Here is a 15,347-nt window from a genome sequence, read left to right on the forward strand (position 1 = left end):
GTTTCACCAGTGCAGCAGTTTCGTTTTTGTGACTGAGAAAATACACCCAAGTGTAGCGAGAGTAATCATCGACGATTACTAGACAGTAAGCTTTCTTCCCGATACTCAGCACATTCACTGGACCAAAAAGATCCATGTGAAGTAGTTCGAGTACAGCTTTTGTTGAAGGTGCTGGTTTAGTCTTGTGAGGTTTTCGATGAGCCTTTCCTTTCGCACAAGCAACACATTTTTCCACCAACATGAAATCCTTAATCGGAAGATCTCGTACCAATTGACCTTTAGCTAGACGATTCAGATTTTTCATATTCACGTGCCCAAGTCGACGGTGCCACAAAAGACCATCATGCTCTGAAATCTTCGAAAATAAACAAGTGATCTCTTCACACAGTTTCTTGTTCATATCAATGACGTAAGCATTTCCTTTTCTTTCAGCTGTCATCAAGAACCAGTCTTCTGGAATAACAATCCCAGGCTTGAGAACATGACACCCTTTCTTCGTAAAATGAACTGAATTCCCTCTATCACAAATCTGCGAAATACTTAACAGATTGTGCTTCAGTTCTGGAACATAATTGACATTTTCAAAGCTGAGAACACCGTTTTGAACAGTTCCTTTCAAAGTGATTCTGCCAGATTCACCTCCCGCAAATGAGACATATCCACCATTAAATTCTTTGACATTCACAAGTTGGGATAAGTCTCCTGTCATGTGCCTGGAACAGCCACTATCCATGTACCAGAGGCGCACGGTAGTCCTCCACAGCTGTTCCTGCACGAGTAGCGGGATTAGTTAGATTTAGGAACCCAGCCCATAGTGGATCTGGGTTTTCCTTGAGCATCGAAATACGTTACCCTCTGCCAAACTAAATTGTCTTTATTTAAAAATTTTGATGAATTCGCATTGGCAGAATTTTTATGAAGTGTATGAGGCAAGTTGGAATGCACGGCTTTAGATTTAGGTTTCCAATATTGTTTAGACCAGTTGTTAGCATAATTACCAAACGCCTTAAATCTGTTTTCTGAAAAATGATTTTGCTGATTTTTATGTCTACGTTTGGCGGCATTCCAATCTTGATCAGAAGGCCTGACCCTACGATGGTCGTTCTTCATTGTCTTAGACCTATCAGTCTTCATTGACTTAGAAGGACCAAATCGATTTGGTTTGACTTTCTGATGTTGTGCGTGTTGAGTTTTAGACTGCACAAAGGAAGACAACGAAACACAGTTTCTGGCAATGTGCCCGGCTATCCCACAATTGAAACAAATCTGTCGTTTCACTGTGGAAGAGTTTTGATGATTCACAGTGGCTGCGGGTCTTTTGGGTCTTGAAGATGGAGCTTGCTTGTTCTGTTTTGATTGACTTGCTTGTGCCTTCCCTGAGCTTGTAGATGCCTGAGGATCAGAACTAGCACTGGCACAAGCATGAGAATCTGAAAAAGTAGAGTTTTCATTTTTTACTGTTTCATGAAAATCATTTTGATTAGGTGTTTCAGATGTTGACGTATGATTTTCTTCACAAGTATTTTCTTTCAAACTGTCATTTAAGAAAACTTCTTTCTCGTTTTGCAAATCATTTTGAGTTTCAGTCTCGATCGAGGCTGAGACGTCATCAACAAATAATGACTCTTTTCTATCGTTGCCATCCAAAGAAGTTCCATCAGATTCATCAGTAGAAATGTCTACTGAAATTGATTCACACGAAAAATCAGTGTGTGATTGGTTTTCTTGTGAAGCATTTTCAGTGGTTTCACTGAAAGTGTCCTGAGGAACATCGTTGGTCACACTATTTTCACCTTGAGAATCAGAAACATTAGAATCACAATTTTCAGCAGTTGCAAAACATTCATCATCACACGCATTTTTAAAAGGTTCATCACAAGCATTCACTGTTTTGCCCAAAACATCAGGCCCAAAAGAAGACGAAACATAACTATGAAATGAGTTCAAAAACGCTTGTCCAAACACACAACCAGAATTAGTATTATCAAAAGAAGTTTTAGAAGAATCAGATTCTAAAACTTGTTCACTTCCAAACACATCTCCCCATATCACTTTAGGTACTTTATCTGCACATGACGAAGAACTGTTAGGATCAAAGGTACCCTTTGACACAAAACACGTCTCTGGTTTTACCTGCTCTTCAGCAAATTTGCCATTGATTGAGGACTTACTATTTTTGGAACTTTCAACATTTACCGAGGGCTTATTATTTTTGGGTCCGTATGTCATTTTACTTTCATTCAGCATCTCCTCCTCGGTCATAGGCAAGTAAGTATAATTGTTATTGTACGGAGGAGGAGCCTGATTGTAACCCAATCCCGACCCTTTCTTTTTAGAATAAGCCAATTGTTGATCACAGAGATTTTTGACTAATTTACTGGAGGAATCGAATTTTTTAATGTTTAACTGATTAATTTGGTATTTATCCCTAACATTCTCCAGTTCCTTAGTCACCTCACACAGTTTTTCTTTAACCATGATGAGTTGGGCCGTGGCTACACTAACATCGTCTTTGAGTTGGACGATATCCTTACGCTGAGCTTCGATTTTCTCTTTGAAAAGTTTTTCATTTTTCGTTAAAGTGAAATTTTTGCGTTTAATTTCATTATAGTCTTCGATTAGCTCAGCGTTATGGATTCTATAGGCCTCAACTCGTTCCCTACATTCAGAAGTGCAGAAAACAGAAATTACCTCTTCTTTAGTGAGACCCTTGACAGGTGCTGACAGGATTTGAGTCATGAAGGCGAAGTTTTCAGATGACGACTCCTCCTCCTGTGCAACCTTCACATCATCATTCACCGAATCGTTGCTGGCCATGAAAGCGATATTGCTTGAGTTGGCTTGATTTTCAGGAGCTGAGATGTTTAGTCTTTCGATCTCTGAACTCCAGTCAAAAGGCGAATCAGGCTGAACCACCAAAGCTTGGGCCAATCCCATTGGTTGTGGGCTTCCGCTGTTGACATTATCAGCAGGCACACCAGTTGTAGTCACAAGGGCTCTTTCTCGATTGGGCGTAACAGGAGCAGCAGGCTGAGCTGGAGTTTGTTCACCATTCACCTTGGGTTTCGTGCAATTTCTAGCTAAATGACCCTGTTCATGACAATTATAGCAACGAAACTCAAATGGCATCTTTGCGGGGCCCGAGAACGTAAGACCTTGCCATTTGTTTTTCCCTGTCTTCCTCATAAAGTTTTTAGCTCTAAAAGCCGCCATAGCCATCTGCCACGTGATATCCATTTCTTCCACATCTTCTGGATGAATTTGATCCAAATCATCCATGGAAAACTTAGGAGGACCAAGGTTTCCCGCAGTAAAGGCATTCAAGCAATTTATGACTGAAGCTGCAATTTCAAGATTTTCTTTTGACTGTTTTGAGAAGAAGGCAACCATTTCATTGCTCGCAACAGAGGCAGAAGGTGCAGCAGAAGCCTTTCCAGCACTAGTAGGGGAAGCCTGAGTAGATGACCCTGAGTTGTAGACATTTGCTGAAGTGGGAGCAGGTTTAGCAGCTGTAGCATTGCGAAACATTTGGAATCCTCCTTGAGACAGAAGAGCTGTGTTACTGTCACTGGATGTGGTGGGAGCTATTGAGAATCCGGCAGCCAGCATGCTGTTCTTGTAGTTAGTCTCTCTCTGCTTATCATCCAATTCACAAGCTTTGATATGCGAGATCATCTCAGACAGGGTGCATCTTGCAAGATCTTTGGTTTTCTTGATCATAGCAACATGATGTTCCCAACTCTTGGGCAATGCATTGAGAAGTTGTCTGTTGGTGGATGCGTTTGTGGTATGAATTTCTTCCATTTGCATTTGAGTCACCAGCTTGACAAACCTTTGGATCTGATTATCTACTGTTTCACCATAAATATGGTTGAAATTGTTGAAGTTTTGTTGCAGCAAGTTCCTTCGACTCTCTTTCATATCTTCATTACCTTCATACACTTCTACCAGAGAATCCCACAGTTCCTTGGCAGATTTGCAGGTGCGAAAGCCCATAGCAATATTAGGACCCAAACCCATGGTCAGATAGGAAAGAGCTCTATCATCTTCTTCAACAATGAGCAGATCATCTTCAGTGTATTGATCTCGAGGCTTCTTTATTTTAACATCAGGTTCTGTAGGGCTTTCCATCATAATCTCCCTAGGTCCTCTCAAGATGCTGCGCCATAGCTTGTAATCTTTAACTTTCAGATGCTGTTCAAAGCGCCACTTCCACTCGGGAAAGTCATTGGCATCAGTTAATCTCGGAATACGTGTTGTGGTTCCTAGCTTTGAATCCAGTTCTTGTTGTTGAGTTAGGGCAGACAATTCACTGTTGTTGGTTGACATGGTTAATTAATCAGTTAATTAATTAATTTTATTAAGTCCAAAATCAACAGTCCAAACGTCCGTAACACAATGTCGTTGCGAGTCGAAACGTGGTTGCGAGTCAATTTTCTGATGGTTGCGATTCGTAACTGGAATGGTTGCGAGTCGTAACTAAAATGGTTGCGAGTCGTAACAAAAACCGAATGAGCCGAAACCACGGTTGCGAGTGGAGACCAATTCCTTGGTTGCGAGTCGTAACTAAGGCAGGATGAACCGAAACCAGCAGAGGTTGCGAGTCGTAACTGAAACGTGATGAGCCGCAACTGGGTGATTGCGAGTCGTAACCTGCAAAACAATAAGTGATAAGAACTGTTTACTCGCAATCCCGACTTTTCAGCAATTTCCAAAATTCAAAGATATTGTAATCTTTGAATCTGTTGAACCGATATCCCGAAATTTCAGCAAACACCAATACTGAAATCAACAAACCAAAATCAGTGATTTTTTCAATGAATATGTCAAGAACAGTTGATAAAAGTTTCTGCAAAACACTCAACAAATCGGATTAGTAACATATGAAGGTTCTTGAATCCGAATGATATCAAAACCGAGCCCTTGAATGGCTTCAATGGCTCTGATACCAATTGTAAAACCCGTGAGGATCTATCAATGATATCAATCTGAACTTATGTAAGTGCGGAATTCAAACACAAGTCGATTCAAGAATGAATATAAGATCAAATGAGAAACAATAGATAACAAACACAAACCGAAACTTGCATTCAACTTGATTGATGACTGATACAAGATTTCGACTGGAACCTTGTTCCTTTGCTTGTGTCGCCTGCCTTCTACTCGTAACCAACAACCCCTAATCAAGTGATTAGGGGTGTTTATATACTAAACACATTAGGGCCGATACCACCTAAGCCCATGCGACACCTATTCTAGCCCAAACCACATTGATAAACCCAAAACATAATAAACTAATTACATGATCAATCCCTATATATTGTTAACCTACATGAATAAACCTTCAGGTTCCAACAGTTAGCAAAATGGTGGTGGCGTTTCAAGACCGACACGGACGGCTTATGGAGAAAGATAATCTGGAGTATACATGGTAGTGAACGCTCCTGGAATTTTATACCATGTAGACTCACACTAAGCAGGCCGTGGAAACAAGTGTACAAGGTGGGTGAAGACTTGAAGAGCTACGGGATTGATCTGGCATGCTTGTTCAAAGGAGCGGTGGGTAACGGAGCAAGCATTTATTTCTAGAAAGAATATTGGATTAGTGATGAACCGTTATGCAAAAAACTACCAGCTTTATACCTGCCGGAGAATAACAAAAGTGCTAAGGTGATGGATAGATTGCGGGTAACACTTGAGGAATCAATAATAACAACTCAATGGGTAAGAGACCCGGAAACGGAGGAGGAAAAATCTCAGTTTGAAGAATTAATATCGTTGCTCATGGTGACTGACATACGGGGCAGAGATGATACATGGGCCTGGAATCTCGAATCAGATGGAGGGTTCACAGTTAAGAGTCTTAGAAGACGGATGGAACAAGCTAGTAACCCGGGTCCGGGTTTGGGTTTTGAGTGGAATAATTGGGTACCGTTAAAGGTAAATTTTCTTGCGTGGAGGATATATATGGGTCGGGCAGCAACAATGGATGGGTTACGTAGGAGAAACGTGCATTTAGATTCGTATCTGTGCAAAATGTGTGGCGAGGTAGATGAAACCGAAGACCATTTGTTTTCCGGATGCCAGTTTGCATTAGCCGTGTGGGATTGTATCGCCGAATGGACCAGATGCCCAAGACTGTTTGCTTTCACCGCTAAGGATATTACTACAGTCCATAATCAGGTCCGCGGCTCTACAAAATGGAGAAAACTTATGCAACTGATAGTCATGGTGACTCTTTGGGGAATATGGAGGAGCAGAAACGACCGGGTCTTTAACGATAAGGAGGCTAGCGTGGAGGAAGTAAAGCACGGAATTCGCCAACTAAGCTTATTATGGTTCAAATATAGAGCGAAAAGATTATTGGTAACATGGGATCAATGGTGTAATATGGAATTGTCGTGTATGAGTCTGTGATTGTAACGTTTGCGATTGTAACGTTTGTAATTGGTGTGATCTAACAGTTGTTGGATCAAGATGAATAAAATTTGTTGGCCTTTCAAAAAAAAGGTGTTAAAGTGAGATAAATAAAAAAATATAAAGTAACCATAAGGAGAATTTATTAACGAAAGTGTTAAAGTGAGACAAATAAAAAATATAAAGTAACCGTAAGAAGAATTTATTAACGAAGTCCGTTCTAAAAGATATTTTGAAACCTAACATTTTAAGAATAAATCTAAAAATGTGGCCGTTCAAAAAAAAATCTAAAAATGTGTGATTGCACGTGATTATATATAATTCTTCTTAGCCCCTAACTTTTTTCTGAATTTCACTTTACACCCTCTACTCTTTTACTTTTGCACTAAAATCCCTTGTCAACTATATTCTTTCAAATAAGTTGTTACACGTGTATTGTCTTTTCACAATCTGCAAACCCTTAAATATAGATGTAAATAAAAATATAAAAATATAAAATAAGAAAATAAATAAATAATTAAACACTAAAAATTAATGATTGTGATTGAATGAATGAGAGAAATAACGGAAAGTGGTTAAAAGTTTAGTAGGATAATTATTAGATTGTGTTGAATGAGGGAAAAACAGAAAGTGGTAAAAAGTTGAGTGGGGTTAGATACACAATACTGACAGACCAAATAGTACATACTGCAGTAACAGTTGTACATGCAGACCCATAAAAAGCTTTCCATAAAAGACATGCAAGTGCAAACACTTCCTTTGTTTCACTCTCTTTTGTCTTCTCCCCTTCACACCTGACACTTCACAAGACCATCTTATCTTTCTGAAATTGAATTATTTTTTTCTTTTATAATATATTTATTATTATTTCGAAATAACAAAATTTATAATCATTTATTGAACTGATATTTCTTTATCTTTTGGTAATTAAGAAGATGCAAGTGACACATATAATGCAAATTGTATGTAATCCCTAGTTAGCGTGGTAGAGATACCAGGGTTACAATGTTTTACGTCTAATACCATTAATATGTAATGAACACATTGCGTGAGAGAGAAACTCTTTAGTTAAGCGTATTCGAGTGATGATGATCCAACGGTGGGTGACCTATATATTCGAAAGTCTCTACTAGGGTTAAAAAAAATAAAAATAAAAGCTTTGAGCGCTTGGTGGACAAAACAATTGAGTGCACGGATTTACAACAACAATGGGTGACATTCGCGAAAGTCTTCAACATGGTAAATAAATAGCTGTGAGCTTTTCTTGGGTGGTGGTAATCCAATAATGAGTGAGATTTTAGCTTGAAAGTCTTTAATAGGATAACAAAAAAACAAAGATGTGAGCTCTTAATGGATTATAAAATGTGATCGGATGGTGGTAATCCAATGATGGATGATATACTTCATACTTCATAGTCCCCACGAGGTTGACAAAGACAAAGCCGTGACCTCTTTGTTCATAATTAAACAATAAGAAATTATATTATAGGTGTTCAATTATTAATAAGAAAATTTTAAATGAAGAAACAAGTAAAAATCTTAACTTATAATTTCGTTCTAAGAAATTGTCTATAACATAGGTCTTTATACATACATAATTAATGAACGTTTATAACATAATTAGTGAAGTTATTTTCTACAATTACTTATGTACCCACATGCAATCAAAAGTACCACGATACATAAATATTAAATATCTAATATTATATATATAGTATATATATCAGCATCTTTAGTTATATTTTGAAATTTAGTAAGTAGCATGTGTGGTGAATGCATGTAAGTATAAAATATATATCTAGCATGTGAAAAATACGTGTAATGGTCGTCATAAAAACTAGCCATTCGTTTTGCACAACAAAGGATGTTAAAACTTAAAACCATAGAAACCTGCATATTTCGTGACAGAAACAAACCTGTCACTACATAAATTGTCCAAAAACCAGTCGCTAAAAGCCAGCAAAGCATCACTACATACAATGTTACTCCTGATTCCGGTTGAATTGGCTAAATCCCATTGATGAAGATGCAAACTTGTTCAACTCTTGTTGTAAACTAAACGACACATTTCTCTCATTTCTTGCAACACCCAAAAAGTCCCTTGTTAGATCACCATCACCAAACTCACCACCACCGGACGGTTTGCTCGGTGGTGGTCCATCGGTGGCCGCCACGGGTGCCCCCATCATCATTAATCTTTCACCATTTTGAGGGCTTGATAGATGAGAGAGAGTTGTACTCATGAGCCCAAAAGCGGTATCATTTCCACCGGTGTTTGTGCTTCTTGTTGACCCCATTTGAGCTGCCTTTTGTAGGAGGGCGGTGGCCGACATGTTACCCACCGGCGGTGGTGAAACTGGTGGTAGGGTTGAGCACATGAGGTTGTTTTGTGATGTGGAGCCACCAAAGTTGTACATTGAGTTTAGTTGCATTTCTTTTTGGGCTTGTTGTTCTTCCTCTTTCAAAGATAACCCTTGTGGTAATCCGTTGTATCTACCCAACCAATTCATCATTTCCGGTGGTAGCATTCCATTATTGTTGTAGTGTGAGCTTGATGAGCCTAGAAATGTTGAGTTGTTAGGGTTTTCTAGGTGGGGATTGGTGGCATTGTGGTCTAACCAAAGTGGTAATCTTGGTTTTGCTCCATTGACGTCAAGATTGTTGTCTAAGACTCCACCAAATACACCTTGAAACTGTCCGTCACCACTGCCGCCACCACCACCGCCGTTCATCATCATTAAGTCATTCCGGAATCCCAAACTCCCCATGTTTGGAACCATTGGAAGTGATGCCATTCTTGAGTTTTCTTCCATTAGAGCATCACAAAATGCTCTATGTGTTATGAAGCTATCCTTCCTGTTTTCACATACACAAACATGTAAATCCATACATAATAAACAAACAAAACGTACAAACAAAACGTACAAACAAACGTAACCAGTAATTTCAAGTAGGGTCAGAGAGGGTGAGATGAGAACAAACTTTACATCTATCCCACCCCCGGAGATAAAGAGAGATAGATAGGTTACTCTTAATGAGACCCTCCGCTCAACATGCAAGTCTATACAAAACAATTAAACAATTGTACCCACAAATTTCCCAGTAGAGTAGGGTATGAAAGAGTCAGATTTACCTCAATCTCATAAGAATAGAGAGGCTTTCTGGCTCTAACATGCAAATCCATATATACATATACATATCAAATATGACTTGGATGTGGATGAAAGACCATAAACATACCTTGAAAATAATGTTCCACAATCGCATTTGTACTCTCTAGTACCGCAAATCTTACTATGAGCTTTCCAATCCGATTGAACCGCATACTTCTTTGAACACTTTTCACATTTCCATTTCTTTTCTCCATGTTTCCGACTATAATGCTTCTTAACGCCGGTCAGATCTCCAAGAGCTCGAGAAGGGTCATGATGAACACAACTTTTCTCTGGACATATGTACACTTTCTTCTTCAACACTTCATTCTTGTTTCTTTGCTTAAGTTTCCATGGCAAGTTGTGTCCTCTTCTATGAAGCTGCAAATTCTGGTCTCTTTGAAAACCCTTATTGCAAATCTCACATACGAATCGATTCGTAGCCATTAATGATGTTGGCGATAACGCGATAACCTCAGCTTCTGGATCTGTACATATTTGTCCGGTGTATGTAAGAAAAAACCCAAAAATGATTAAAAAAGATTACGTTTAAGTTTTTTATTGCCAATTTCACTCCATAATGTTTTTACGAGGTTAATTTGTTCATAAATTAATTTTTTTAGAGTATAAAAAATTATATTACATAAAGGTCTATAAACTTTTATATTTAATTGAACAATTATTTTTAAGAAACGATGAACAATTAATTATTTATAGATAAATTATTTTGTTTAAATTCGTGAAGTGTTAATGTACTGGCTGTGCTCATGTATTTTTATAAGGAGTTAGTATTTTTATCATTTGGGAAGTGGTGTTTATCATTATCATTATCATTATTATAAATGATAACAGTTGTATCTAGTTTGATTGATCATGATTTTTAATAGAAGAAGATGGGTATTGTTTTACCTGGATTACCGGCCTGATTACGCTTTCGTTTGCCCGCAATGGAAGAATTAGGGTTAGGGTTTGGGATGGGATCTTGGATGAAGGAGGTGAGGGAAGAAGGTGGTGATGAAAACCCATCACTAGACATCATCTTTCTTGAATCTTTAATAAGAAAAAACAAGTTTAAGCAAGTGATGAAGAACAAAAGAGCTTCTAATCACTATATACACATGAACATGAACATAAACATGAACATAAACATAAACATGAACATGAACATGAACATGAACATGAACAAATGAAGATGATGATTATGGATGTAACTCAAGTGTTTCCTTAAAGATGAAGAGATTAACCAGACAATACTATCTCTTTAATGGATTCTTGAAGAATGAAAGCGTACATTAAGGTAAGAAATGAGAAAGTAAAGAACTTGTAACTAATCCAAGTAAAGATGAAGATAAATACATGAACTTGATGGATTATGAAGCTCAGTTAGTGTTATTCAAAGATGAAGAACACCTAGAAAAAGAAAGAAACTCCATGGATTTTTGGTTTGAGTTTTGAATCAAGTTATGAGACATATTGTTCGTCTTTTTCTCTTTGTTTGAATGATATATATCACAGAGAAAAATACACACACATGATAGCTACTTCAAAACAGAATATTTCTGTTTCTCTCTCACATACACACACAACAAGAGAGAGAGAGGGCCTTATCTGCACGGTTTCCATGTACACTACGGCAGCCATGGACTCAATTTGACCACATCTTTTTTGCTCAAAATATCAGATTTTGGAAGTTTGTAATATAAGTTTTTACTCAGTTTTACATGAAATAATAGAATTCCAATAATATATTATGTAGAATTGTGGAGTTGGTTTACATCGTGGACAGTAGCGAGAAATTTTATTCTTTGCTTTTCATTTATTCTATATTATATTAAAAATATTATTATATAATTCTATCAGCATAGCAATTTGCACAACAGTGCTATATATGAGCTAATAGTTTGGATTATTTTAATACACTCATGTTCGTTAATTAACTTGGATATATTTATATTAACTGCTATTTCATCTTTCACAGTTAAATCGTGTATTAGCCAAATTAAAATGGCCAAATGGGTGAGTTTTTTAATTAAAAAATGAACTTAAGAGACGACTGCGGCGGAACCTTAGTGGCGTTGGGGTGGCGACGACGGTTGAACGAAAGAACTCAAGGTGGTCGTTCTCGTATTCTCATGTGATCTCGATCAAGAGCCAAAGCTCTGATACCATTTGTTAGGATTGCACACACAAAACTAAGTACACACACAAAACTGAACGCGTACACACGAAAGCAATAAACGACACGGAGATCTAAAGTGGTTCGGTCGGCTACCCTACATCTATTGTGGTGCAACTAGGGTTTCTTTTATTATCTGTGTGCTACAAGGAGTTACAAGCTAAGCAGTTAATGCGGTAAAATATCGGATATCGGTCAAGGACCGAAATTTGAGATATCAGTTATCGGGGTGGGATATCGGTAATTTTAACATCATGCTAAATTTATATATATAGAAATTTAACACTAACAATTCAGTATACTCTCATGCCATTAACAAATTTACCTTTTGTAACTTGCAAAACACTAACACTTGTAGCAAGCAGGACCTGAATAAGACTTAAAACACTAACAATTAATAATTAAGACTTAAAACACTAATAGCAGCAATAAGAAGAAAGACAAATGGTAGAACTAAGAATAAAGGTACCGATATCGGGAAAATGAGTGCTATATCGGTCCAATACCAGTCAAATATCGGTCAATATCACTGATATTATCGGTACTGATATTCTCATCAATATTTTGTACCGATATCTTGGCGGGGAACCGATAACCGACATATCACTAATATATCGGGTATTAACTACATAGGTTACAAGTACAAAGAAATAATTATATAGAGACTAATCTAGGGTTATGAAACGTAATCCCCAAGTTAGGCCCAAGCCTCCATAGAGATAATTAGAGCCGGCTAAATTAAAACCCTAATTTAACTATCAAAATAAAAACATGTGGGCTGACCCACGGCTAGGGCCGGCCCCCCCTCCCTTGATCGGGCCTCCACATCAAATCCCCATACATAGCAGATGTTTCTTTTGACACCTCTCGTAATACTCTATCCTAAAGACTCAAAATCAGAGCACTGTGACCTTTTTCCAGAATGTTCTTCTCCTAGTCAGACAAAGTTCTATGAAGGTTTTTTCGCAACTAAGAGCATCAACAATTCCCAGCAGTGCCCTCATTTTCAACCTTCGAAATTCAGAATGGTTTTTGACTTTTGTCGTCCAACTTCACCAAATCGAATTTCGCATAAACCATCATTCATCTTGATCGATCAAGTGTGATCATCTTCTTTGAACTGAGCCAAACTATGCATTGATACTAATTGTTGAAAAATGAATCTTAATCTATTTAACATATATCAAGTAGTAATTTCCTTGCAAGAAACGGTTTTTTTGTTAAAACTGATCAAATGATCATGAACAAAAAAGAGATAAACAATAATTACATCCTTGTTGGCTCCTGCTTAGAAGCGGTTACAAAACAGATACAAACACTAACTTCCTTTTATCAACATTAACTTAATTTCATTAGTATTAACAACATAATTAGCAGTAAGTCTTCATCGGTAGTAAAGTTTCTACTTATTAATCAACCCATATTCTACTTACATATTATGTCCCACTGATACACTTAGTTCCTAGCGGACCACACATATAGTTGATGCATGTTCAATAATTATTGCTAACCTATTACTACCAACCACAATTGACAGTCACACTGAATGTCTTATAAGTTGACTTTATGTTAACTTTAATGGTATATTCCAACAATGCTAAAATAAAAATCATAATATGTGGGTTCAGGATGGTTCCATTCAGGTCCTGATTTATTTCTTAGGGTTGGCAGGTTAAAATCATGTTATGTTACGCTCATCCCTAACTAGTGTACCGAATTTAGTTTTGGATTGGTAAACCCAATCCGTAGGTACACATCTACTTTTGGTGATTAGAATATTAAATAATATTTCCCATGCCTATACTTGACATATATATATATATATATATATATATATATATATATATATATATATATATATATATATTATATTATTTCTTTTAAAAGTTATATATATTATATTAGTGACCTTATATATATTATATTAGTGAGCACTTGATTGACTATGAAGTTTAACCTAACCATCATTCTTTTCATAGAGTATCTTTTAATGTAGACAACGAAGAATTTTTATATTAAAATTAAATAAAATATGTCAATATCATCATTAATTAAACTGCCAGCTGAAATTGAACAAACAGCGATTGAACTTTGTTATTTCCGAAAATGAATGTTTTTATTGTTAAATAGTATATTTTTTACAGAATAATTTATTATATTTGCAAAACATGTTTATATGGCTTAGCTTCTCCCATGAAATTAAATAATATTTTTTTTTTTTCTATTTTAAGCAATTAATAATCACTATTGAAACTAGTAATTTTAGTTTTTATCTACTTAATCATAAAAGCATATAAGTAAACACTAAGATTACCGTCATGCCTACGGACGGGTAGGTTACCGGGTTTTCCCCGGAATTAGTGGCGGACGACTCGAGTTACTCTCGGAGTACTCCGTTTGTCCAGTAGGAGCCCCTAGAATGCTCGGCATTGATTTATTGGCCGTTAAAAAAAGTAAACACTAAGATTAGGAATTAAACACTAATTTTGACAAAAGTCAAGAAACCCTAATACTCCGAATCTTTCGGAGGCGGCAGAAGGCGAACAGGTTTCCCGATTCAAACATGTTCGGCAGGGACAAGTATAAGCTTAATTCATGGTATGATGCTCCAACAAAGAAGGGTAGGAAAACAAGACAAGACGGGGATGTGAAGAATTCTGATGTATTGGTTACGAAGTTTTTTGTTTCCAATCTTCCGGGAGGATGTGCGTCTGCAGATTTGCATGATGTTCTTAAGGGATTTGGAAAGATTCACGGTACGTATATTGCGAGGAAATACGATAAACTTGGTAAAAGGTTTGGTTTCGTTCCTTTTTCGAATGTTAAGGACCCGTTGAGTTTAGAGAAGGATTTAAAAGATGTTTGGATAGGGTCATATAAGTTGTTTATTATGTTAGCTCGATTTGTGGATGGGGAGAGGACGTCATGGAAGGTGGATAAGAAATGGGTACCGATGAAGGAGAAGAAGTCTGAGAGTAATGTCAATGAAACAGTTAGGTTGGTGAGGGTGTTCAACCGGGTCCGAGCTCTTGTAAGCAGCGATCCTTTAAGGATACTCTTTTGGATAAGGACTCAGGTTGTGATCAGTTGGAGGTGGTGTTAGATGATGGTGTTCAGGGGAGTATTCATTGGGATGGGATGGGTTTGATTGGTAGGGTTCGAGGGTTTCAAGAATTAACTGCTTTGAGGATGTGGTTAGATTCGATCCGTTTGACGAAGGTTGGGATTAGATATGTGGGTGGTTTATCGGTTATTCTGGTGTTTGAAAACAAGGAGAACATGCTTGTGTTCTATCAGACGAAATAAGCTTGGACTTCGGTCTTTGTTTTATTAGAAGTTTGGGAAGGGCAACAGATTCCCTTTGAGCGTATTGCATGGTTGAAGATATTCGGGGTATCTTTGTACTTGTATGATGATAGTGTGTTTGATAGTATTGGTTACAAGTTTGGTTAGGTTATTCAATCGGCTCGTATCAGCGATCGGATTCTAGATATTTCGCATGCTATGGTTGGTGTGTTGTGTAACTCAGCTAAAAGGATTAATCAGGAGATTTCGTTGAAATGGAGGAACGACTCCGTCTCGGTTGTTGTAGAGAAAGAGTT

General features: G+C 37.3%; 2 protein-coding genes across 3 annotated transcripts; one reads left to right on the forward strand and one right to left on the reverse strand.

The window, feature by feature from the left end:
* Positions 1–5,673: 5,673 nt before the first annotated feature.
* On the forward strand, positions 5,674–6,417 carry LOC110929283. The gene has a single exon (XM_022172412.1). The coding sequence runs from the start codon at positions 5,674–5,676 to the stop codon at positions 6,415–6,417; it is 744 nt and encodes a 247-aa protein (XP_022028104.1).
* A 1,806-nt stretch (positions 6,418–8,223) lies between these two features.
* On the reverse strand, positions 8,224–11,236 carry LOC110874295 (zinc finger protein BALDIBIS). Of its 2 annotated transcripts, XM_035974399.1 has the most exons (4): positions 10,926–11,183; positions 10,479–10,619; positions 9,658–10,057; positions 8,224–9,273 (listed from the first exon to the last, which is right to left on the reverse strand). In XM_035974399.1, exons 2-4 carry the CDS (start codon positions 10,606–10,608, stop codon positions 8,400–8,402), a joined length of 1,404 nt encoding a protein of 467 aa, XP_035830292.1. In that variant the 5' UTR covers positions 10,609–10,619; positions 10,926–11,183; the 3' UTR covers positions 8,224–8,399. The 2 variants fall into 2 exon arrangements, with proteins under 2 accessions (XP_035830292.1, XP_021978751.1); XM_022123059.2 differs by having other exon boundaries at positions 10,479–11,236.
* Between the last annotated feature and the right edge of the window lie 4,111 nt (positions 11,237–15,347).

The sequence above is a fragment of the Helianthus annuus genome, chromosome 1 (assembly GCF_002127325.2).
Source record: "Helianthus annuus cultivar XRQ/B chromosome 1, HanXRQr2.0-SUNRISE, whole genome shotgun sequence".
NCBI classification, from domain to species: domain Eukaryota; kingdom Viridiplantae; phylum Streptophyta; class Magnoliopsida; order Asterales; family Asteraceae; genus Helianthus; species Helianthus annuus.